Genomic DNA, 25,316 nt, shown 5'->3' on the forward strand with positions numbered 1-25,316 from the left:
TATTAGTAATAAATTTCGCATTATTTTTTTTTATGGGTCTGAGACAATAGATAAGATTTTCTGATAAGAGACAATGTTTCCTAGTTTATCATTTTAGCGAAACACAAACAATTCGTCTCCTAAAACCCATTGCATGCTATTGCAGAGTTGGAACAACCTTGTGAAAAACATACTTCAGTTTTGCTAATTATCTTTGAGAACTTTTGCTGCATGGAAACTCAATTACCTTACGCTTAGTGTTCCCTCCGCAATATATAATTATGTTTTTATGTTTTCATTTGTAAAAAACACATGAACTTCCTACAAAATTTCCTGCTTCTATTTTCCTGCCTCATCTTCGGAAACCGAATATTTTATTGAATCGGGGCTATAGGAAATAAGGTAAATTGAATTTTCGTTTGCTTGTTTTAAAATGTTACGCTAAATAACCGAGCTTTTAGCACTTTTGACAACCTGTATTCGTCGCCTTAATTCCATCAGGGCGCGGCGAAATTTAACTGGTGGCAATTGTATACACGCTTGAAATATGTTAATATGCTTATTGCAAACATGTTCTATACTTCAAACGTTTTATATTCTTCGGCTTTGTAGCTGAAATTTGTTAGGCAAAGATGGATGCAGGTGCACATAGTACAAAATAGGTCGAATTTAGAAGTAAGTACAAATTCTTATCCACTGGCACTGCTTATAGTTCAATGTGTTTTTTGGACATGACAAATTTCGTTTTAATGTCATGAGATCTTTTCGACTGTTACGGTGATGTTCTTTCTAAAATTTATACAAAAAAATCTCTCGCATTTGAGAGAACTTGAAAGCAAAATTATCACTGCATTAATTGTAGCCAACTGTGTAAACATGCACGAGAGTCATCTTTGACATAGTAACAGTCGTTGATAACGACATTTGTTATACCAATAAAACGGGGAATCTCCACAACAGGAGGGTAGGCCGGTAGCCCTGACAATTTCAAACAAATTCAGTCCCTAGAGTTAAAAAGTTAGTAGGACAAGAGGGATATAATTAGGGCTCTGGAACTTCCACGTTCGCCATGGATTGCCATCGATGTGTCTATGTTTGTATTTCTAGCAGCTGTTCCTGGTTGAACAAGGGTCATCTCATGTTCACAATTACAGACGTGTCACAAGTTCTGTGCCCGTGGTCGTATTTATAATTTAGTGGCAGTTGCACGTCGCCTGGAATGGGTTCCTCTTCCAGTAGACAGGGTGGTCGTGCAGAACAATCCAGATCTGGGAATGATCACGATTATAACAGACCAGCATTACGGCATTACTATGATCGGGTAAGTTATGTATAACTTAACTTGTAAGTTATGAGGGATGTCCCTAAAGAGTCTCCTCTTGGTTAAAGAGTTCATATCATGGTCGAACCAGCCCGACTGGGTGAGATTCTGAAGATCTTACATCGACGACAATAGCTAGTAACTTACCTCAGCTATAGTATCTTATACCTTAATTTAGGTAGATAAAGGTGGCATCTTACCTTAGCTATAGCCTTGTAGGTGGTATTTGACCTTAGCTTAGTTAGCTATAGATGGTATCTTACCAACGTCTTATATCAGTACTAGTAGGATATTCTTTATTTCTTCTGATGAGTGAGGTTTGATATTATTTCGGATAGCTAAAATTTGGGGTAGATGCAGATTTTTTCTTTGGTAGTTTCTGATAATTTCACGCATGCGAAACTTTATCGTAAAGACTGACTTGACTGGAAGGCGCTCCTGGTTTCAGGTCCCTTGTAAAACATATTTGTATACTAATTATATACTAGATCTACAGATATATACACTGAACAGAACATTACTACTACTATGACGAACGAATACATGCAGTGACACATCACATGCTCACGGCATGACGGACTCGTGTTCAAACGATGTTACATGTAGGTATACCAAGAGAGGTAACTACTATAGCTACAAAATGATTACGAAACAAACTCAATAATTATAATCAGCTAATGCATGGTCCTCGCATAGAGCTAGACTACTAAGATCCGAAGGAATGAACAATGCATTCTTGCTCTAAGTTATCCCTATTTGCTCTACTACATTTTCATACTATAGAATAGTTGAGAAATAGTGTCAACTTCATTTCTTCAATTATCCTTCATCTTGAGGTGGGATATAATTTGAGGTAATTTTCTGTAAGAGTATGTATCAATTCTCTCAAAACGTTTGGCCTGATGTCCATATTGGGGTGAGGTAATTCCAATCAAATGTTCTGGTGTATATTCAAATTTAGTCTGAGGCAGAAGTAAAACTTGCTCTTTTGTTCGTCTCTGTAGGTACCTCTTACTAAAAGCACGTCTCCACCAGATTATAAATTTGAACATTTCATGAAACGCTGTCTTGAACTACAAGGTCAGAAGAAAAATCTTGAATCACAGATCAGAGTGGAGTTGGAAACCTGGAGAACGAAAGCTCGGAATGGTGAACCAAGAGATGAATGCAGACGAAATGTTGTAGGATTACTAAGTCAGCTCAAGGCTTCGCAACTAGCACAGGATGAACTGATCGCAAAAGAAAAGCATCGACTGGATGCATTTCGAAACGTTGTCAACGAAGATACAACAGAAAGGTTGAAGATGCGACTTGAGTTTTTCTCACAGTTGAACAAAGAGCATGATAAATTGTTGTGCTTGTTTCGTGAGGACTCCCAAGAATGTAAAGCCATATGTAAGAAATATTCTGACGTCCAAATAAGGTGAGTGTTATGTTATTGCAGCGAACGATCTAAACGAATACATCTTTCCGAGTAAGACACAAAAGGCTTTAAATAAAGACATCAGATTTATATGGCGTTCTATAAAATCGTATATGATATACACGTGCACTGATAAGGCATTGGGAGGCCAAACCCTCAGACTGATTTTGGGATGAGAAGTCCTAATATCCTGAGGCAGGTTGTATAAGGTGAGTTAACATTTAACTAAAGTTAGTGAAGAGATTTCTCATGAACTCGTCACACCCTGAGTTTGAATCTCATCTGCAGAAATTCCAAAGTTTGTCTATTATTAAAATGTACAAATCGTAAATTCTTCTTCAGGAAAAGAACTGGATGTAAGTTTGAGTCGTGGCTCAGATGTCCTCCCTGCACTTCGTATGACTACGGTAGTTTGGGAAGCCTTTGATAGTTATGTCGTCTCTCCAACACGGAAATGAAAATATTACGGGTACGAATACGTCCAAAGATGTATCGTTGCGTTCTACCAAGTAGAAAACAACATTTTGGGCATTGATAGTTTGGTTGGGATGATTGATGAAATAATCTAATGAATGATGAATGATTTTTTAGCTAGTTTTTCAAATTTATAATCAATGTACTAAACTGTCCAATTTCGCGCAAGGACAATCGAAGACTTAGAAACATTATATATTTCTACAAACAGGAAATTAATACATGCATAGAACTAGACTACCAGTTTACCATGCAGTTTAAGACGAGGTATTTTTTCGTATGACCACAGCACATAGTTATTTGACTTCTCAACTATTTTAAGCTGCTTTTTTAAACTAGACTAATTTAGCGTATTATTTTTCTATAAACAGAATAAATGAATAGGGTATATAAACGGAATTAAATCCATTGTCGTTATTCCAATGATATAGTTTCGTTAATCCACTTTGAGTAATAGCCAACTTTTGTGAACAGTGAGTACTTCGAGTCAGCGGTGCATCCTTCATTCACCTTCATCACTCCAACCAAAGTCCAACTATCGTCAATCAGTTTAACCTAAGCGAGATGTACAGAAGTGTTTTGTAGAAATCTTCACGCATTACGTATTTTTGACAAAATTGCGCGTGGCCTGAGTGTGCGAGGACGCCGAGACTAACTGGCAAATAGTTGATGGAGTTTTGTAGTGTGCTGGTCGTTTCTTATAAACGCTACATCATACGACACAATACGATATGGGATTTGATGGGATATAATCACCTCTATTCATTCACCTGAAGTATATTAAGTGACTATACTTACCACTACAGGTCCTCCGGTATCACCCAAGCACCTATCAACATTATCATTATAACTGCTGCCACAAAACACGCTTCTTCTCAAATTTTTCAAATTTGATTTCCTTCGACATGTCCTTTGCGTTGCAAACTTGATGACTGTTTGATGAGTTTTGGTATATTCAGGGATGGCTACAGCATTGTTGATACTCTGCAATTGGACAGATATATACTTTAATGCCAACTTTGATGCTTAAAAGCAGAACTATAGCATTGCCTTTTCAATTAATCAGAGGGATGGCAAAGACGCATCATTTCATGACATACAAGACAACGATTACACCAGGAAAAGTGCTGAGTGTGTTGGGTATCAAGTCACTAAATCTCAGATATACGTAATACGTATAGCGATATACTTTTAAGGAAGCGATATAGCGATATTCTGCTAAGGAATTCCGAAAAAAGAGTTGGTGAAGTATGTGTGTAAAGTGAATATATGATTCACAAAGAAATTGTTAGGTTGAAAGTCCCAGCCCAAATGATGTAACGACGGAATGAAACATTTTCATATAGTATGTCTTCAATGAAAAATACTGTTTCCTCTGTCAGTCAAGCGAACAAAGTCTCAAATGGCTGCCAGTAACGTTGAACGTAAAGGGTGTTCAAATGAAAACGAGATAGCTCTTCAATTATAGCACTTTTTAACCTGTGTACAGACGAAATCCTTTTCCTCTTTGTGTTGTGTTACGCAGGATAATTAATTCTTGTTGGTCAAGAGCTTAAATACTTAAATAAACCATACCTTGGATCCCCAACCAGTAACGACACCATACTGTGTTGGCCAGATCAACGAGCTGTCCGGATCTTCATCGTAACACACCGAATGCGCATAAGCAGTTTGTTTAATAGGATATTGTAATTTTACCATTGCTATGTCATCACGTATCTTTTTGCCAAGTTTCGGAGGACGGATTAATTTCACTGCTTCGTACGTTTGCTCAGTTCCAGCTTCATCAAGCCGATCATGCTCACCTAAAATAGGCATTCGTTAGAATTCCGGTTTTTAGGTTATTTACCAGTGTCACACTTAAAACCTTATTACCTTATGAACACCTATAACAACCTTCCTAATACAGAGATCTCTAAATTAAAGGATGCGTCTTTAATATCCTTTAAGACCCTCTAATTTGTATCTACTTACCCACGACAACTTCAATGGTATGCCCTGTTAAGTTTTTAAACATTTCCTCGTCGAAACAACTGGCAGCTGTTAAAACCCAGTTGTCCGCAACCAATGCTCCGCCACATTTGAAAGGTGTATTGACATATATAGCAACCTGCCATGGCCACGCATCTTCTCTAGAAACTTGGTGGTGCGGAGTTGTGATGCTTTCGCGTAAGCTCGTGTCACCAGCCTGACCGCATTCCCATTCATCTAGAGCAAGAATAACGAAGTCTTTAACTGAACCGAAACAACTGACGAAACAAACTTATATGTTCAGTTTTAAACTCCTTGAAGATTCTGGAGCAACAATGGTATAATTTTACAGTTACAATTCTACATGATTTCCTTCGATATTGCGACTACTTTTGTACCACATGATAGAAATTGCCGAGGGTTCTCCACAACAGTTCAACATACAATCAAAAATGCTTCAAACATTATTTCGCGAAGCGTTTCAGAGATGACGTGAAAACTGTCGCGGCCGTTACTATTCTTACTTTTTTCTTCCCCAGTGATCATATTCTTCAATTTCTCTAAGGTTTTGTAGTCAGCCAACAAGTAAATATGTGATCTGTACGGCTGCGATGCGATGCTTTTTAGCTCGTCCTTATTGGCATTCTTTGTAATGCCAATCGCAAAGATTTCGTATTTTCGCTCCCTAAGCTTCCTTGCGAAAATTCGCGGATCGGTTCCTGTGTTTGAGCGGCCGTCTGTGATGAGGAAGAGAACTTTGTGCGTTCGTTTCCTCGCTTGTGGTAGAACCTCATGAAAGACTTTACTCAAAGCGGCTTCCGTATTCGTACCACCTCCTTGGAAATGTATATTACCTGTTGACGGGAAAGAACTCAATGTTAGCGCTTAGGAGAGGGACTTCAAGCCAAGACTATGAACTTGTAAAAAGAAGACCGTTTTAATGGCAAAGACCTGAAAGTGCGGTTATGTCATATCACATACTGCTCCACTATTTCCAAATTGGTTTTTCTAAGAACCTGTTCATGTAGGGGTGGTATATTTACCATGACGAAATCCCGCATTGTCTTACCCAGTTCCCTCATAGCTCGGTCTGTATCGTTAATCACATTGGTAGCCAAGTTAAACCTTACTTCTGCTACAGCATTGAAAGTCACAATGGCTACCCGGGTTCCCTGTGGTTTGGTCGACACTCCATACTCTCTGATGATCGTTTGCACGAACTCGATTCCTCGTTGAAAGTTCGTTCTTCCAACGCTCGCCGAACTGTCGAGAACAAAAATGAAGTCGAGTCCGGAAGCGCCCGAGGATATTCCGACTCTAGCCCGACTGTCTACTGTTACCAAGCTAAATTTGTTCACCAAATTCTTGCGTAAATTGTCTGCCACTTCTTTTAGTTCTTTTGCAGGATCTGTATCAAATATAGAAAATTAATCTCGGCTGGCTTTAATATTAAAAGTAATCACCACACAAAGACTACATTCACGACCCAACGTTTTGACACTCCAGTCCCTCGAAGAAGACACTAGAAGATCAGGATATTTTCAGAATAAATGTCCTTGGAACAAAACAAGGCAGAATCTGGTTGTGCTTTCTAATTTAAACTAACTGACGCGAATTGGTCCTGATCTAACTCGTCTTTTGTGTCATTTATGCAAAACAATGGCTGTTGTTCATTTCATGTCCTCTCAAAGTGGTCATGCAATCACATGTTTCCTATGCTTGCGCCAGTACCTACGTAGTCCACTATATTCTTACCTATCTTCACACACTTGGACCGCTTCCCTGTCCATCTGCCAGTTGACATGCACTTGCGTGATAATGAACCAACCAGTTTATAACCGGTATTACAGGAATACTTCACTCTTCGGCCATATTTGAATACCCTTCCATCAAGCACGCCATTTCTTGGTGGTCGCAGGTTAGGACAGGATATATCTAGAAAATGCCAGGTAAAAAGACAAACTACAGTTTGTATGTGAGCTCCGTGATAGAGATCACATGAACTAACCACTCACAGTGACCGGAAATTGGGGCAATTGACCCAACCTTTTGTGCAAATGGAAATATGTGCCCTCTTCTGAAAGTAAAAATGCCTTTTCTCGTAATGCTCCTTTTTTATAGATGAAACTGTCCGTTCAAAAAAGTTACCTTTCAGACATCGTGGTATAGGGCCGCTCCAATTTCCTGTAGCCAAACACTTGATTCTCCTCGGTCCCATCAAGTTAAACCCGGCTACACAACTAAAACTCACAACAGTATTAACCTGGCGTCGGTAACCTCGTATCACACCTTTTCTTATATGACGTAACCTCTTACATCTCACTGGCTGTGGGACTTTTCTTTTCGCTGTAATAGTCAATGCAACTCTTCAATAATTTTGGTCAGACAAGAAGTCTCATCGTTCAGTAAGCATTTCTTATCGCAAGGAAAAAACGCAGCTATTAAAATGTTTCATGGAAAGTATATCTTTATAAAATGTATGATTGTATCTTATGTATGCTTTTGAAAAAAACAACAAACCATATTCACAGGTTCAAATGGAATAAAACAGGACTGAAGTCACATTTTAACCCCTAGTGGATAACAATGTTCCCTAATAATGTTCGATTCCCTAACATACCTATGCAGATGGGTGCAGTTCCACTCCAAGATCCAGAGATACAACGGCGAAAAGCACTACCAACCAACTGACTCTTATTTTTGCATCGGAAAAACAGCAATTTACCGGACTTGAAAGATGTCACACCTTTATTTGTTCCATGTATGAACAACATTGACGTCATCGCGGGTCTTGAGCAGTTGTCTAAAGTAATTTGTGAAAGAACACATATGAATTCACACAGGGCTAACAGCATTACATACACCACACGTTTGTGTGATTAGAAACACATTTTAATGAGGGGAAGGCAGGAGTATGTGAAAGAATAGTTTCTGTCCTTAATCATTATGTAACTAGGTTATAGAAATTAACCAGGATAAACTAAACTTGGAGTGTAACACATTTGTTTGTGAATTACATCCATTTATTTTGGACACTGTTCTCCAAGTTTTAAACTAGCAGACGAAGGGAAATTGATATATTTTAATACATACTATTGGCAGCCGCGATGACCACGAGACACACACTCACAAAAGTGGCGATTAATCGCAAAAGAGCCAACATCTTGTAAAACCTGAAAAGTGTGGATATAAATAAGTGATAACTGAGTAGGCGATAAACTGATGGGTTGTGTTGTAAAAATAGCTTATCATGTATTTTCTTTCTTTGAAAAACACTCCATATGTATACAAGAGGTCATAAAACATCAAGTATAAATGTTGACACTGACCGCCGCAATCGATTGATTGAATAGCTTTTTCATGGCAAATGGCAAAACTAGCCACTCGACGACGAATTATCCCTATGACGCAATTTATTCATACTATACAACATGCGACAAAATTAGTTGCGCTTTACACTTTAAAATTCCGTTGACTGGAACCTGATTGTAGAAATCACCCGGACACGGTTGTAAGCTCATAGCTAGTGGTAACCCATATGAGACACAACTCTTACTAAACCAGCGAAGCTAACTACAAAAATCACCATTCACAATATATTAGTGTTCTGTTTCAGTTTTCGAACTCTACAGGAATACGGCCGTTGTTTATTCACAGTGTATTAATTACAAAAACATTATATCCTAGCAAACTGCGCATTGAAAATCGACCATGCACAGTGCTACTGTACGAGTATACAAGTTCTAAAAGCACCCTAAAATTGACTACATAAATCACCCGGTTATATTGATAACAAACCCGCGATGTAAAGTCTATCGACCCGTACGAATGACAAGAAACTTTACCCACCTTCAAGTGCGTTACAAAGTGGCGTCGTATTGTATCTGTCTAAATGACTTGTATTTTATCCTTTTGTGAAATGAAAATATAAGCAAAGAACAGAGTATTAGGTTACTCCATAATTACTTCCTTTTCAGCACCATGTTTTCAGCCATACCTAATTTGGGGAACAGTTAGTTTTGTGATAGAAAAGTAATAAAAAAGTGTGCTGTATATTTCAATTATCTTCCACGAAAATGTGTTAGATGTTAATTAAGAATAGAACGGAATCACTTGAGAAAATGAGAAAAATAATTGTTGTCTAACTGACGTCATTGGATAAAAGCGGCCATTCAAGAATCAGACGCTGGCATGCTGCTTTGTTCCACATAGCCACAAATTTATCTTCACACCAGAAACTCGATCCAAAAGAACAACTTCCTGGCTGGATTAATGGCTAATTATTTGGCACATTATCAGACGACCCAATCTTCTTTGGAATCTCACTTTGTTTACGTGTCCTGCTCTGCTCTGGTCCGTCTATAAAGATATGTTTTTACAGCTGCTTCTTTCATCATGAGAATTTCTTCAAAACATCATTCAATGATTAAATTCACCTCTTCAGGATAAGAATTATTGATAGCTTACAGGATACAAGTACCGCTTAGTCCTCAGAATGTCCTTCTTTGTGGAAGGTTATGATACCACTTGCTCTGTTTTGTTGCATTTGGACTGGTATTTTTCAGATAGAATACAGGCAAAACAGCCCTTAACGGCTAAACCTCATCATAATAGCAGCCTAAAATATACTAACAAAACGTGTAACTCAGTAGTTCTCTCAGTTCTCAAAAAATGTTTCCAAAACGGGTGGGTCATAAATGGTTTTAAGATATTCAAAAGTACATTTGTTTTTTAAATGTCATTGTGATTTTCGGAAGCAGCTGGTTCGTTTCTTAAAAACGCAGGTTTTTTTAATGTTCGGATGGTTATGTGATGTTTAGATATTGGTGGGTTTTAGAGATATTATTGCTCCAAGGCCCATTCCATCGTATTTACAGTAAATATCAACAGATCAGTAAGCAGTAACTGGGAGCTTGTGTTTCACAAACAGATGCTCATGGTTCGGTGATGGTTCGAAAGCATCCTCGTTTTCACGTTTTTCGTGTACTGCAAAGAGGGTGGCTATGAAGAAGAAACTTAGAGAACTGAATATATCTTAGATGGCAATGGTGATTGGCGAACTTTAAATATGTCACTGGTAATCCGCTTTTTGTAGGCTTTTTAAACACACTTTTTTCACATTCCACTTCATTCCACTATACTTCGTGCTCACGCCTACCACTCTCCGTCAGCTATTTAATGCGACCCAATTAGCCTTTCTAAGGATGACGAATGTGCCACCATTTTTGGGGTACTTTTTTTTTAAATTGTGAGCGCAAGATCTTGTCAGGGCGGCTGTCTTTAATTTTAGGCGTAATATATTGTTCAAATGGTCTATGGACTCTTAAAAAATGCCTCTTACTTACATTGCTATTATTGTTTAAACGGATTTAAGAAAATTGAAAGTGCCCCAAAAATGGCGGATTTCGTCATCGTGAGAAAGGCTAATATTCCTCCTCACACTCCTCCCCCCGGGATTTTGATTCTGGTTTAACTGCAGCCTCGTTCACAGGCGCTTTAAATGCAAATATTTTTTGCCAGAAATACGATTTCTGACAAATCGAGCTTTTCGGCGTTTTACTCGTGCATTCTTGTGTTTTTGGTGGTTTGTGGCCATATGAATGACCTGGAGCAATCACTGAAGAAGTTCTCATTTGACGGTAATATTTTATTACAGAATTTGGTTGCATTTTATATAATATTTAGTACTTTTTAGAGTAGACTGTCAGTGAATCTTTCGTGTTGTTCTTAAATATGCTAATAATAATATCTGTCGACCGTTATCATATTTTGATGATAAAATTATCCTTACAATAGCATCTTCAAGTTCTGATGATTTGGATTTATCGTCGCTTGGGGGACAAAATGTTCCAAGTAAGTCAGTTGGTATAAGCGTTGGCTGTTGGCATTTTATTCTATCTGCTGAGTACATTAATAAGCTGGTATATTTTCAATTGACATTAAAATATATGTATGCACATGTTTCTATGTTTTTAAATGTCATACAGTATGTATATTTCAAATACTTTTTATGCATGTTAACTGGGCCAGCTCTGCCAGTCAAACCTGAAGTTGACATTTACATTGATTTGCCTCACAGTATGTCTTTCATTTGTATGCCCCAACATGTTCCTGTGTTTAACAATAAATACTGTACACATGTTCACTGTAATATACCAATGTGTAATGTGTAAAATAACTGGACAATCTAGGAGATCATTTTAACCAGAATGAAAATCCTGCAACAATTGCTATTTTTTGTTTATGACTGTGTGCTAGTTCGAAACTTTCAGCTATTTCATATAGTTATCTCCTGCTGGAGATGTGTGCTTGAATACTCTAAATGTAGTCTAGCAGCCAACTAAAGCTATCTTCTCTTGCAGATGGATGTCTGGGTCAATAAACCACCATAACGCATGGAGATTAAAATTTAATTTGAAATATAATTCATATATACACTATAATTATATTATACCATATTACAATTATAATTCATGTATGGTGTTGCACACTGTCATAGATAGAGAGGAGGGGGTTACAGAGATTGCTAGGCAATAATTATATTTAGTGTTCTTTGTGTTATTGCCATCTACATGCAACCTCATGGGTTATGTCCAACAGGTTATGATACATATTTGTGTTTTAAAAACACCTTTTCAAAGACATCTAGAGCCTGATGCTACTAGTCAGCAGTTAATAAAAGACCAGGAAAACATCCGCTGTCTCTGCATGTTGTTGAAATTTTAATCCAAGTCCAAAAGGTTTGCATGTAAGTAAGCATTTTGTAATATATGTATTCAACTTCATATATAACCTCTTATCACATTTCTAATGAACTTGGGTGTTAACACAAAATATCTTTAGAATCTTTTTTAATAATGCATTAATGCATTATACCTACTGGCTAGTGGCTACTATATTCTAGCATATAATTTGTCAAGTGGCCAATGCAATAAAAGAAGGCACAGATTGGCTGCAGATTTGGAATGAATTGTGGAATATAATATGGATCCAAATGTATATGTAGAACAGTCACTGTTGATGGCTTCCCTCGATTTGTCCAGTGAGGAGAAAAGCATATTATCAAGGGACGTTTCCCAAATTCTAATAAAAATACAAAAATGATATATTTTAGAACTTCATAAGAGTTAAAATAAATGTATATAGAGGTGCATACCTTTGTTTTACGATAATCAAATATCTTATCCATACATTTTCTTGTTTCTTCATGTAGAATTTTGCAAATTCAAATGGATTCGCCTTTTGCCCCGCTTGAAAATTCTTTATTTGGAAATGATGACAGTGCGATACCTAAACACTCGTGCATAAAATTTTCCCCATGCATATAATTCTGTGTATCGCTCTTAAAAAGTCGGGCAGAATTAATATTTTAACAAGTTCCTCTTTTGCACTTTTGACCATGTTGTATGCATTTTCTGCCAGGCGCTTCTTTCTATGCTTCTTTCTCTGCGTCCTCCCCAAAATTCCTTGCGCTCTGATTAGCCACTGATCTATGTAAAAAGCCAGTAGTGTTCCTATATTTTATTTTATTTAAAGCGCCTGGGAACGAGCCTGGTTCAGCTGGTTTAACTGGATTCGTAAGATCTCAAATAAGTCAAATTTACAAAATTACAAATACTAATACATTATCATAAGTATAAACATGTCATATTTTAGCTCAAAAATGAATGAAAAATCTGTACAAAGGACTGGTAAACTTATTCGAAGTGACTATAGACTTCCTGCTTTTCATTTAAAATGATATTGTGAAGAATTATGTTGGCCAAGCGGGCAAAAAATCATACTTTAAAATGGCGAGTAAGCTTTGTCGTTGCATACAGTCATAGATTAATGAGTATAAGATGGCCAACTCGCGGCGATCCCTTTGATGTTTGTGTCCTCTGCTTTTCAATGTAATACGTCATTTCCACGCGCCACGCGAAATGCTCTGGTAAGTGTCAATCGTCGAATTCCCATATAAATAGTACTGAAATAGGCGTTAGAAAGACGGAAAATCATTTTTTTAAAAAAACAGGCGCATCCGATCCACATCTTTGGGCTAGAATATTTGACAACACAGGTAAGTTTTTTAAAATATTTGTTTATAGTGCGTGACAATTCATTATTTTTTTTAAAAACCGCGATTGTTTGTTGTCGCATGACCATGCGGCCATTGTCCACGACACAGCTCGTGTCAGCTTCACACACACTTTTTAAGAACTGTTTACTTTGATATAAGTGCTTTTGCTTTTGATATAAATGTCATTAAAAGTGAACTAAGTCTTACTATTCAGAAATTTGGGAAAGTTTGCAGTTAATCAGTGGATTTTAAAAGGAATTAAATACACCTTGGCTGCATGTCGTGTCAAAAGTATTCACTTTGTTAAAATGTTAGCATTCAAATTCAACATAGTTTCAAGATAAAAAATATTTTACAATGATTGATTTTTAAAACAAGTATTATCTCTAAAAAGTTACTCGAACGTCATGGTGACATAAGATTGTCAAAAATGTTATCTGTCATTCATTCCAACTTGGACATGTGTCTTTGAAATCAGTTCTGTCATCATAAATGTTGGATCTTGATAAACTTTCTGCTTTTCCTTTTCTTGCATTGCAACTCTCTGTTGCCAAATTTAAGTGCATAATGTAATCGCATTTTAACAAATAGGTTTAAAAGGTATGTTTGTGGAAACTGCTGACATAACGCTAAATTGGACCTTGGCAAACTTGACACCAGGTGTTTGCCAATATTTAACTTCTGTATTCCATTGTTAAATTCTTCAGTAAATTTTGAATCAATTGTTGAAACATAACTAACAAAGTTATCTTGAGGGACTGTTAAACTGCCAAAACTTGATGTTGTGTCATAAGCTTTGAAATGACAGAAAAGCTGGCCACTACTAGTAAGTTCTTTTGCTTGAAAACTTTCTTTGCAGTACTCACAAGGATGTTTTTCTAGGCATTTCTTCAGCAAATAACCAGCAACATAGGTTAATGCATTCAATCTTACCAGATTTTGCTCAATTTCTTGCATTTTAAAGTCTGATTCACTGAAGGTGAATGGTGTGGAGGACGCATCATTGGTAACTGCATGACCAACATGACCACTGGAACCCACAAGAATGTTGTCCAAATCCATGGCACAGTTGCCACTTGATAATGGTGTGAGGAAGTTGTCGAAGAAAAGGGTTCTAAAAGCTCTGCAGAAATGTTGGGGCGTAGGATTATCGGAGTTTCCACCTTGCTGTCGTATCAACCCAAAGAAATTTTCCAACGGGTCTTGATTGAGTCGCCTGGTAAGCAGGTATTCCAAATGCCAACCACTGTGTAGCTGGTCCCACAAAAAGAGAACACCATTCAAGGTCATCTCAAATCCTTTCAGACATCGTAGCTGGTTTGTGACAGTACTACTGCACAGTAGTTTGTGACAGTCTACTATTTTACGCAGCGCAGTAGTTTGTGACAGTCTACTATTTTACACTCAAGGAAAGAACTCTACTAGTATCTGATGATCTGATTTTAAAAAGTACAAATAATGATGCAAAAAATAATGGCAGCCGTTGTCATGGAAACCGTCGACAAGTTTGCTTAGCGACCGCGCTTGATTGAATTGAATTTTTCATTGAATTGAATTTTTCATTGAATTGAATATTTTTTATTGAACTGAATAAGTTTTTTATTGCATTAAAATAAGTTTTCTATTGCATTGAATAAGATTTCTATTGAATTGAATAAGTTTTTTTATTGAATTGGTTAGATTTTTCATTGAATTTAGTATATATTGGTGGTTTGAATATTGCTACAATCGGCGTGCCATACTTGTGTTAATGGCCCATTTTTTCGATCTGTTTTTAATGCAATATCCACAGGTTTTATCACTTTTTCATAAAATTACGATATTAATAGTAAAAAAGGGCAGTTTTCAAGTGAGAACTGTGAACTCACCTTACTGCGTCTTTGGGAAAACGGAAAAAACTAATATTCGGATTTTTTTGTTTATTGTTACGACAGTTTGGAGCCGAGCACCAGCAAGTGCCTTTTTTGCGTTTCTTTTTCGCCAACTTTTCATTTGAAGCCATCTCGTTTTTGTACTATTAATTTACCGATAATTCTAATAGGTTAGGAGTTATGGTATATTAAATATCCTTTTTTTTCAGCTTTCGTTCAACACCGTTTCGCCAAATGGCAAGTAACAAAAGTTGTAAACAACGTCATAGATTATACACTCTTGTTATAAATACAGATCTATGATACAGATGTATATAATAGTAATATAACGCTCCTAGCCAACGGATATTTGAAATATGTAGTTGCATATGTTACTCTAAATATGGTATAATTATTGGTATTGTTCTATATGAAAGATTTATATAGCATGGAAGAACTTATTTCGGAGAACAATAAATAATTGGTACTTTCACAGTACTAACTATAATAATTGTTCCTACAATTATTGTGGATATTGCTCTTCAATATTGTTTTCAAACACCTATATTCAGGAAAAAGGTCATTTTACTGAGGAAAACTGTTGTTTATTACCATTAAATTTGGAATAGGTATACATAATATTAAACATTTGAAGATTTTTACCTTAGGGCAAACTAAAAAGAGTTAGATAATCATTGCTGTTGGCATTGGTCTTGGAAATTTGTTCATTAATATATATAGTCACTAAAATGCTATGTACACTGCATGTAAACATGAACACTAAGTCAGACTTTCTTTAAAATTTATCACATTCTTGAGAATACTGAGAGCAGCTGCTGGATCATACAGGGCAAGTATTCTTTGTAATTGTAAAACCTGCAACTGCCAACTAAAATAGTTTGCACTGAATGATGGCTGTTCAAAATGTGTTAATATAAGAGTCCACAATAAGTCACACCAAACTGAACCATTGACTGATCCACAATTCCACTGTGTATATTCTACAAGCAAAACATAGTTAAACATTTTGCACATTATTATTCGTGTTTTTGAGTAGCTACTGATCAAATGATACGTGGAGAGATGTTAAAACGTTCCAGTACAGGTATTGTTTTTCTGAACAGTATTTCCTAAACTTATTGTGATGCTTTATATCTCGTCCCTTGTGTAAACTGGCACTATTTCGGGAAATTTTTCACAGCCATTACAGTAAAACAAGTTAGCCGTGACCAATTTAAACGGTGGAAAAAACAGCATCTTAAACATAAAATATTAAAAGTAGCGTTGTTTTAGTACCGAGGTTTTATCCTTTTGTCTTGTTGTAAAACGCGTATATTTCCTGTTTAGGACAAACAGAAGAGCTTTTAAATTGTATATATTGAAAGTTTATTGGCATCTTGATCATGCAGGCTTTGGATTTTGTCTGCTTCGTTTTCGTACCAAAATGAGTTTAAATGACATCCACTCACCTTTTTAGTTTGGGATTCTTCGATGTTTCATACGTAGAATACTTTTTCAGCTTATTTTAAGTTTAGTTTGATGTTGTTTTTGGAGTCTTGTAAGTCCATTCGAAGCATTCTTTTTCAAATTTGCGAATTCTCCACTCCTTGCATCTTTTTTTCCGTTTTTCTGGCCGTCCAAGTAATTTTTTTATGCCATTAGTCGTTTAAAATATCAACTCTGGGCCGGTTGTTCAAAAGCGGGTTAAATTTAACCCAGGGTTAGCGTTAACCGGCTTTTGAACAACCGGCCCCAGTACATTTTCCAAAAATTGAAAGCAATAAACAAATCGGGCAAATATATTTTTTAAAATCGCTGTTTCTATGCAAAAAATCAGTGTTTTCCTATATTAATCCACGCAAAAACACTTACCAGAGGTTAGCGCATGCGCAATTAAAACATGAAAGTATAACCCAGAAATCACTGCGAGTTGGCCATCTTATACTCATTAATCTATGATACAGTTAACGTTATGGTTGACGTTTCTACTATGTTGGTAAGCTGGCGATAAATTTTATACCTTCCAGTTTTTAGACCTCTTATTTGAGAGGGAGACAAATATATATTATTCCACTTTGTACAATTGTGAAAGAACGTTAGAAATAATCTCGGTTTTATTTAATTTCACTGGGTATATTTGTATCCAAATCTTAGGTTTGCACTACGAGGCGATCCGGTTTATACGCAAGAAACTGAATCAGACATAGAAAGCTTGTTCACAGAAAAGGTATATCTGAAGTCGAATTCTGGTTGTCTAACTTGTTAATTAAAGCAATTTAACTATAACCGATGGTGAATCATTTACTTTTTAGCTTCCTTTTGTGGTTTGTGGTTAAACATTTGTCACAATTACAGTCGCAGATATATTTTTGTTCGGTTTTCTAAAACCTTTCGAAGCTTTTTGCAATTTGACCTATAACAAAGGGTCTGGCTTTTAGTATAAGCATTTCTAGTACGCATCGAAGTGTTACGTCTCCTAGACATATTGTTTGAAATGAAATGATATGTTTGCTTATATTCATGTACAACCATTTGCAAGCTTCCATTAACCGCGCACTCGAAACAAGGTTTTGAAACGTTTGAATTAATAAGATTTTCAACGGAAACACATTTGTTTTGACATTCAAACGTTTTCTGGGAGGGGCCAAAACAATTAGTTTCGCGATCAAAACATCACACTTTTGCCCTATAATTGTAACCAAAATTTGTAGCTTTGTTACGGAGTTTAAGATAAACAGACATGGTAGATATAGACATCTTATTGCTCAAGAATGGATTTACAATTAGTAAATTCCCCTAAAATTCTCTAAATAAAGATGAAAATTACGTAAGTGACGAAAATATCCGTGATTTGACAGGTGCAATTAGTATATATATTAAGCACTAGTCAATCAAGAAGGTAGCCAAAAATATAGAATAGAGAATATTACAGATATATGTGTTATATATCACACATAGATGTCAATGTCATAGTACATGCAAAGTCTGAACTGAAAATGTTTACTGTTAAAGTGAAAGTGTTTTATGGGGGGTGGTTATGAACGATGTAAAGTTATCAATTTTGATCGGGATACACTTTGTAATATGAAATTTGCGTCGTTCGCAATTTTCATCTTTATTTAGAGAATTTTAGGGGAATTTACTAATTGTAAATCCATTCTTGAGCAATAAGATGTCTATATCTACCATGTCTGTTTATCTTAAACTCCGTAACAAAGCTACAAATTTTGGTTACAATTATAGGCAAAAGTGTGATGTTTTGATCGCGAAACTAATTGTTTTGGCCCCTCCCAGAAAACGTTTGAATGTCAAAACAAATGTGTTTCCGTTGAAAATCTTATTAATTCAAACGTTTTAAAACCTTGTTTCGAGTGCGCGGTTAATGGAAGCTTGCAAATGGTTGTATCATTATATAACAAGCATCTGGATTAAATGCAAATGAAAAGCGATATGCTATATATTTAGTATTTGGAAGAAGATATTCTTCACATAACCAAGACTACTTTGATGATTTCTTTATACAATACTTAGGATACACCATTTACCACTTGGTATTTAAATTATTATTAATATCTGTATTCATTAGTTGTCATTGTCAAACAAATGTCAGCATGTGGTTGGTTGCTTTGTTTGATTCTGGTCAAGCCTGATTTGACCTAGTTTTTACTGGCTACGTGGCTATGTGGCTACGTGTATATATTTTTGGTTACATTTAGGGTTGTACGGTATTTAAAGTTTGAAGGTGCTTGTTTAGGAGGCTTTTTAGTGAGTAACACTGCGTTTAAGTTAAAGTAATTCAACTGGTTGTTTTATAGGACGTTAAATAATAGAAGTTAGCTAATTATTGGAATTAAGGTTCTATTTTGAGAAGATTGTATTTTAATATTTCGGTATTTTAATGGTTTTGTGCAGAATTAGTAAGTATCGGAATTTTAATTACGTAAGGGGTTGGAGGTTAGGGTTAGGGTCACCAAGTGGTCAAGTAGCCAAGTAGCCATATAGCCATGCATGTAGGCAAGTAGCCATTAGGCACGTAGCTATGTAGCCATGTAGCCACGCATGTAGCCATGTAGTCACGTAGCCATGTAGTCACGTACTGATGTAGCTGTGTAGCCATGTAGCCACGCATGTAGCTATGTAGCCATGTAGTCACGTAGCCATGTAGCCATGTAGTCGTGTTGGTATAGGAATAAGGAAGAGATGTTCCCATGTATGTTGCCAGGTAGCCACAGGAAAACAACACTTACATGTGGTGGGGTATTCTATAGTTATTCCCAGTTTAATCGATTAATTTACACAATGTGACAAGCCAAAGTCAAAAAAATATTTAAGCAACAGACTGTACAAATATATGTACAGATTTTTTACTCCAGCTGAGTTAGCAATAAGAGTGTTAATAATAATATTTTTTATTATATCATTTTATTATATCATTATGATACATTACAAATCTTTTTTAACCTTAGGAAAATATTGGCTTCACCGAACAAAAGGCTACTCCTCATTTGGCATTAATTCATCAGACACAGACCATTATTCATGACATTGTAGAGCTAAATACGTTGGTGACAAGACCTGCAATTGCACCAGCCACCCCTTGGGATGACACACAAGTAATATCAACTGTCTCAGGGGGAGATGCAGAGTCTTCCATAGAACATCAAATAATAACTGCTAAACAAATCCCTGACGTGGAAATACCTATTTCTAACATTGATGATTCTAAATCAGCTGGTGAAAACCAAAAGGAGATAGAGGTGGGGTATCTATATGCCTAGCCATTGGCATTGAATAAAATAATTGGTCAATAAGGTGTTAGGTCTAGACATGCCCAGCCTTTCATTGTGATCCAATGCCAAAATCAGGGTAAACTAATAGTCAATTGTACATAACCTGTCTTATGATATTGACTGTCAAGATGCCCCCATTTTCTGTGCATTAACCTGCTAGCTAGTAGTATTCCTTCACAGGCAAATACAATTATCTGGTGTTAGGCTGATTAAATTATAATACATTGCCAGTTAATGCATTCAAGGGGGGTATTTTCATGTTGGCTTTGCCATTAGGTGGGGTCATTAGTGTTTGAGATTCATCATTATGCGATTCTACAGCAATCTGAAAATATGCTGGTAATGAAGAAAAATGAAGCAATGATAAGTTATCATCAATATATTCAGTGGAAGGAAACTAGCTATGCAGTTAAAAAAATGCATGGTTAATTACATAACTTTGCTTCAAATTTAGTATAACACCTGCCTAAAATGAACAGAAACACTTCTAAATGTTTTGACCTAGGGGCCTTTGTCAGAAGAGTATGATGTTTACCATATTTAGTATTTGATAATTATGCAGCAGCAGCTGTGCCTGAACCAGAGTACAAAAATAAGCAAGGTCTATATGCTTAGGTGGGCAGTTCTAGTAATGCTGCTGATAAAGACATTGCAGTGGAAATTGCAGGAAACAAGGATAACATTTCAGAAACATCCTCCAGAAAAGCCAGTGATAAAGATGGTGGAGAACTGGAAAAAGTTGAAGATAGGGAGGAGCAAAGGCAGATTCCAGAAGGAGTTGAGAATGTTGAACTCTCTGAAAATCAACAGTTCAGGTTTGTGATCATGGGGGTTGGGAGTTGCAGCGCTAAATTTGTCTACCTGTCAACATTCCTCTGTGTGCACCTCCAATTTTTCCTACAATTAAATTCTGGATTAAAAATGTCTTTTTTGGTACCTACCTTTATAATTTTCGTGGGGTGTGTGAGCTTAGTGATCAAGATAAACATTATAAACCTGTAACCTTGAACAACTCATAGCACCCAATAATTTCATACTTAAGTCCCGAGGAATGCTATATTCAAAGGATCTTGTGTGGGACAAATTTAGAAAGTCTCCTAAAGGACAAGTATATGAAAACTCAATATTCATCGAAATTATAAAAAATATGTCATCTTGCATGTTTTTGCATTCCATGCACACTTTTGCATTTGCATTGCATGTATCCTGTCACATGATCAATGAATCATTCCGGACCACATGATTAATGATTGTTGTTCACATTCACTCTGTTGTGTTCTTTACCACAGTTTCTTATAATCAGTTTTTATTCGATACACTAACTTTGAACAACCTGATGAAGGTGTTATAAAAACATTAAGTAACAAACGTCTTTATTTATAGTCTTAATAAGGAAGAAGCAATCTCATCAAATAAGAAGGACATTTTAGATGAGATGCCTCGGGCCAGTGAATTACCAACACATCAACTTGACAGCAAAAGCCAGACTTTACAAGTTGACGAGGATTTACCGGGAACACAAGATGGTCTTGAGGCCACACAAGAGGATCTTGAGAATTCACAAGATGCACTTGGGGCTGCCCAGGAGGATATGCCTTCCTTTAATGAATGGAGTCAAAAGTTTCTTGCCCAGGAAGAGGAGAAGAAAGTTCAACTAAACAATGAGAAAGGAACGTCAGACCCTGGTATTCCACAGAAGAAAAAGACTATAGAACGCAAACAAAACAACTACGCCTCCGTGGATTGTGGGGCTAACATCCCCGAGAAGAACTCTGAGGCCCAAAATGCACATTCCATTCTCCTGGAAAACAAAGATTTGTACATGTTAAACCCATGTAGCGCCAACATTTGGTTTATTGTTGAGCTTTGTGATCATGTCCAAGTCACGTCCTTACAGCTTGCAAATTTTGAGATGTTTTCCTCAACCACCAAAGAATTCCAAGTATCGTTCAGCACAAGATACCCTACGAGGGAGTGGAGTCAACTGCAGACATTTGAGGCCAAGCCTGAGAAATCCATCCAGACTTTCACAATAGATCCTATTTTTGCAAAGTACATCAAGGTATATATACTAAGTGTGGATTTTATGGGGTGTTGAGCTTAAATGAATTTTGCTCTTATAAGGCCCGTTTACACTTGCAATTTGAGGTGCGATTTTATGTGCGATTTTCTTCTTTTAGTAGATGTGAACGAGTGACTAGTTACGATTGCTCTGGTGAATAAGAGCTTTTATTTCAACGTTTGTAACTAATCCACTCGTCACATGCGATTTTATATGCGATTTCCTCCTTTTGATAGATGCGAATAAGTGAATAAGTTACGGATGTTCAAACAAGGTGACTTGCATAGGCGTACGGGTGCAACTTCGTTTGGGGGGGCAAAAAAAAATCGCCCGAATTTTTGAATTACACAATGTGCCCGAATTATAACTTTTACCAGATTTGTAACAATAGATTTGGCAAAGCGGCGGATGTACTTTTAAGAAAGTATAACAAAAATAGCGAAATAGAATACAAATATGTTATATATATTACAAAATTTGGTTTTAAAAATTTTAGCTATGTAATTTAGCTTTCAGTTTGCCCGAAGTTTCGGCTGAACTTTGCCCGAATTTCTTGATTCTCGAAATTTTTGGGGGGGCAACTGCCCCCCCTGCCCCCCTGTCTCGTACGCCTATGGTGACTTGTACATTATAGCATTCATAACTTTTTTCTCGTTTCCATCTGTCAAAAGAAGAAAATTGCACAAAATCGCAACAAAAATTGCAAATGTGAACGGGGCTTATCTAAACTTCAATTTTTCGAAATTTGTTTTCGTGTAGATTGAACAGTTAACTCACCATGGTTCAGAATATTATTGTCCTTGGAGCTTACTTCGTGTCTATGGCAACAGCATGGTAGAGGAGTACGAAGAACATGAATCATCTCACGACGAGAACACTAACGTCGACGAAGATCTCAATACTTCATCTAATACTACTGAAAATAAAAACCAGGCCAAAGGCATTCTAAAGAGTGCCACTGATGCTGTACTGAACTTCGTTTTGAACTTCGTGAAGACAGTTAAGAAGCTTGTTAAAACAGAGGAACAAAACAACTCCACTGAAAATGCAACCACGTATTCTGAAGACAACTCCAGTCAACCCCTTCAACCAAAGACTGTCGTACAACTTATGCCTCGAGAAGACTTCGAGGCAAGTTGCCATGGAGACAGTGATGACGCACCTAACCCACCGTGTTTGCCTGGAGACGAATGCGTTTCAACGGAGTACTTACCTTATTCGTATCAGGCTTTTCTAGAAATCGTGCATAACGTATGCGGCCGAAATTTTAGGCGTGCCAAGGCATGTTTCGCTAACTTCAGTAAAAGTTTAGTGGGGAATGTGACGAACCAGGAAGCGAGTCGGAAAAATCTCACTAAAGAAATTGAGATAGATGTTGGCAGTAAAGACAAAGAAGTGGAAGCACATCAGGTAGACACCATAGAGGTAGATATACACCATAGAAGTTTGATATTGCACGCTATAGCTTTCACATGGCTGTTCATAATCTAAGGCACGATTTTTTTGTGAGTAGACCCCCAAAATTTGTATTGTTTCTTACAGTATACGTATGTAAAAATTTACATTTTTAACAGGATGAATTGGAAGATAGCAAAATGGGTAGTGAAGTAAACGAAAAAGTTGAAACCATTGAGGAGCAGAAAGACGCTGTTCTTCTAAATGAAGATCACAGACAAACTGAGTTACCAGACCCCAGTTTAATCGAACAAGATTTTTCACCTTTATCCGAAGGGCAATGTGAGATGAAAAATGCTACAGTTTCCAGGAATCCGGAGGATTTTAGTTCACCAAACCTTGATCCCGGTCCCACAATTAACGCCGAAGCAGTCACGACTCAGGCTGGTAATGGAAATACATATGGGAAAAAAGAATCGATATTTGTTACATTGAGCAGAAAGATTAAAGCTTTGGAGCAGAATGTTACGATGACGAATTTGTTCTTGGAAGAACTCAGTCAAAGGTACCACATGAAATTATCATCCAGTATACGTTTTACAGCCAGCTACATATGATTTTACTTCAGTTATTTTGAAAATCAAGGAATTCTGCAGCTTAACTCACTATGATTATCATATACATATTTAGTCGGCTGTTATATCAAATAGTGTAGTTCAAGATAAACAACGAAGTCTTTGTTAAAGAATTCATCTAAATTTATTGTGTAGACTTATTATATTTGTTCTTCATTTAAAGATACCGAAAGTCGATGGGTGAAATGCAAAAGAAAATGGAAAAGAAGTTTTCCATGTTGTCAAAAAACTCCAAGTTTCTTACCAAAGTGGTATGTGTAACATTCTTTGTGCCAAAAGATAATAGTAGGGTAAACCAATTCATTCTGAAGATATTTCGACAAATACGTCAACTTCGTCATGAAAGAAAGCCTGATTTGCCTTTCTCATATTCTGATCTTTCACAGTGTTCTGAACCGTCTTAGCAGTAATCCTATTTCAATTTTTTGCTGTTAGAATTTAGAACAAAATTCCACTATCCTTGCTCTGACAAGCAGAGTTAAAGAACTGGAAGAGAAGTTAAATGAGGCCATTTCAAGATCAAAAGTCGTAAACCAGGAAGTTCCTCGTATCCCTATGATGCAATTTATTCATACTATAGAACTTGCGACAAAATTTCAGTTTTCGAACTCAACAGGACTACGGTGTAAGCGGTAGCCACTATGTCAGAGGCTTGCTTGCTTGCTTGCTTGCTTGCTTGCTTGCTTGCTTGCTTGCTTGCTTGCTTGCTTGCTTGCTTGCTTGCTTGCTTGCTTGCTTTCTTGAATGCTTGTCTTAGACGATGACGTCACACTCAGCACTACGTCACACAACTGATGTACGTCACAGACACTCTGCAGTTTTCGAATGCAGTTTGCAATCAAATATGCAATTCAAATGCAAATTATTTTAGTATCAACACAGCTTTTCTATACGTACGTTGTTTTGCTTACATTTTTGAGCTGTTTGAACTTTGCACGTCTTACTCAAATATAATAATCAATATTTAAACGACACATATGGTCTTCTAGTGTGAAAACAGCTACAGTATTTAGAGAACACCTGCAGACCGCCGACAGCAGGCGATTTGTTTGTCTATAGACGATTCGTTCGTCTTCTGATGTGAAAACGGCTAATCGCTCATATTTTATGAAATTTTACTTTTCTACCTACCTCCTTACATAACCTTGACTTAAACACCACCAATAACGCTACACAACCTATTACTACAAACGCAACTACATAGTTTCTTGAAGAACTCCATCATAAACAAACAAAACCCCCTTTTTAAAAAAAATTTTATTTCAAACACACCACATGGTTGGCGGTTGTCCAACAAATTCCAAACTACCCCATCTGGTTATTTTTATTTCTATTTCTACGCCCCTCAATTCGCAAT

The 25,316-nt window shown here is 36.7% G+C and overlaps 3 protein-coding genes and 2 long non-coding RNA genes across 6 annotated transcripts; 3 read left to right on the forward strand and 2 right to left on the reverse strand.

The window, feature by feature from the left end:
* Positions 1–560: 560 nt before the first annotated feature.
* LOC114519061 lies at positions 561–3,160 on the forward strand. Of its 2 annotated transcripts, none has more exons than XM_028539114.1 (4): positions 561–654; positions 1,087–1,300; positions 2,305–2,723; positions 3,066–3,160. In XM_028539114.1, exons 2-4 carry the CDS (start codon positions 1,199–1,201, stop codon positions 3,148–3,150), a joined length of 606 nt encoding a protein of 201 aa, XP_028394915.1. In that variant the 5' UTR covers positions 561–654; positions 1,087–1,198; the 3' UTR covers positions 3,151–3,160. The 2 variants fall into 2 exon arrangements, with proteins under 2 accessions (XP_028394915.1, XP_028394916.1); XM_028539115.1 differs by having other exon boundaries at positions 1,090–1,300.
* Positions 3,161–3,589: 429 nt separating this feature from the next.
* LOC114519060 (sushi, von Willebrand factor type A, EGF and pentraxin domain-containing protein 1-like) lies at positions 3,590–9,513 on the reverse strand. Its single transcript, XM_028539113.1, has 11 exons — positions 9,018–9,513; positions 8,262–8,341; positions 7,789–7,971; positions 7,317–7,514; positions 6,924–7,103; positions 6,238–6,576; positions 5,693–6,022; positions 5,172–5,405; positions 4,773–5,002; positions 3,996–4,181; positions 3,590–3,752 (listed from the first exon to the last, which is right to left on the reverse strand). The coding sequence occupies exons 2-11, from the start codon at positions 8,329–8,331 to the stop codon at positions 3,612–3,614; spliced, it is 2,091 nt and encodes a 696-aa protein (XP_028394914.1). The 5' UTR covers positions 8,332–8,341; positions 9,018–9,513; the 3' UTR covers positions 3,590–3,611.
* A 1,001-nt stretch (positions 9,514–10,514) lies between these two features.
* LOC114519038 lies at positions 10,515–11,613 on the forward strand. Its single transcript, XR_003686542.1, has 3 exons — positions 10,515–10,807; positions 10,965–11,021; positions 11,531–11,613. It is a non-coding gene; the product is annotated as an uncharacterized LOC114519038 (long non-coding RNA).
* Positions 11,571–12,582, reverse strand: LOC114519040. The gene is made up of 2 exons (XR_003686543.1): positions 12,325–12,582; positions 11,571–12,251 (listed from the first exon to the last, which is right to left on the reverse strand). It is a non-coding gene; the product is annotated as an uncharacterized LOC114519040 (long non-coding RNA).
* Positions 12,583–17,039: 4,457 nt separating this feature from the next.
* Positions 17,040–25,051, forward strand: LOC114519162 (SUN domain-containing ossification factor-like). Its single transcript, XM_028539239.1, has 9 exons — positions 17,040–17,073; positions 17,232–17,304; positions 19,544–19,834; positions 20,483–20,682; positions 21,251–21,929; positions 22,689–23,339; positions 23,504–23,889; positions 24,123–24,210; positions 24,395–25,051. The coding sequence occupies exons 5-9, from the start codon at positions 21,303–21,305 to the stop codon at positions 24,593–24,595; spliced, it is 1,953 nt and encodes a 650-aa protein (XP_028395040.1). The 5' UTR covers positions 17,040–17,073; positions 17,232–17,304; positions 19,544–19,834; positions 20,483–20,682; positions 21,251–21,302; the 3' UTR covers positions 24,596–25,051.
* The last annotated feature ends 265 nt before the right edge of the window (positions 25,052–25,316 follow it).

The sequence above is a fragment of the Dendronephthya gigantea genome, unplaced genomic scaffold, assembly GCF_004324835.1.
Source record: "Dendronephthya gigantea isolate DGI-Jeju-01 unplaced genomic scaffold, DenGig_1.0 000012F, whole genome shotgun sequence".
In the NCBI taxonomy this organism is placed as follows: domain Eukaryota; kingdom Metazoa; phylum Cnidaria; class Anthozoa; order Malacalcyonacea; family Nephtheidae; genus Dendronephthya; species Dendronephthya gigantea.

Bases quoted from the DNA above. Each gene is read 5' to 3' on its own strand.
- LOC114519061 (XM_028539114.1), top strand. From the start codon at position 1,199: ATGGGTTCCTCTTCCAGTAGACAGGGTGGTCGTGCAGAACAATCCAGA. The intron at 1,301-2,304 runs GTAAGTTATGTA...TCGTCTCTGTAG, and splicing joins TACGGCATTACTATGATCGG to GTACCTCTTACTAAAAGCAC. The intron at 2,724-3,065 runs GTGAGTGTTATG...ATTCTTCTTCAG, and splicing joins TATTCTGACGTCCAAATAAG to GAAAAGAACTGGATGTAAGT.
- LOC114519060 (XM_028539113.1), bottom strand. From the start codon at position 8,331: ATGTTGGCTCTTTTGCGATTAATCGCCACTTTTGTGAGTGTGTGTCTC. The intron at 7,104-7,316 runs GTAACTTTTTTG...GGCATTTTCTAG, and splicing joins TATACCACGATGTCTGAAAG to ATATATCCTGTCCTAACCTG. The intron at 6,023-6,237 runs GTAAGACAATGC...TCCCGTCAACAG, and splicing joins CCGAGCTATGAGGGAACTGG to GTAATATACATTTCCAAGGA.
- LOC114519162 (XM_028539239.1), top strand. From the start codon at position 21,303: ATGCCTCGGGCCAGTGAATTACCAACACATCAACTTGACAGCAAAAGC. The intron at 21,930-22,688 runs GTATATATACTA...GTTTTCGTGTAG, and splicing joins TTTTTGCAAAGTACATCAAG to ATTGAACAGTTAACTCACCA. The intron at 24,211-24,394 runs GTATGTGTAACA...TTTTGCTGTTAG, and splicing joins CCAAGTTTCTTACCAAAGTG to AATTTAGAACAAAATTCCAC.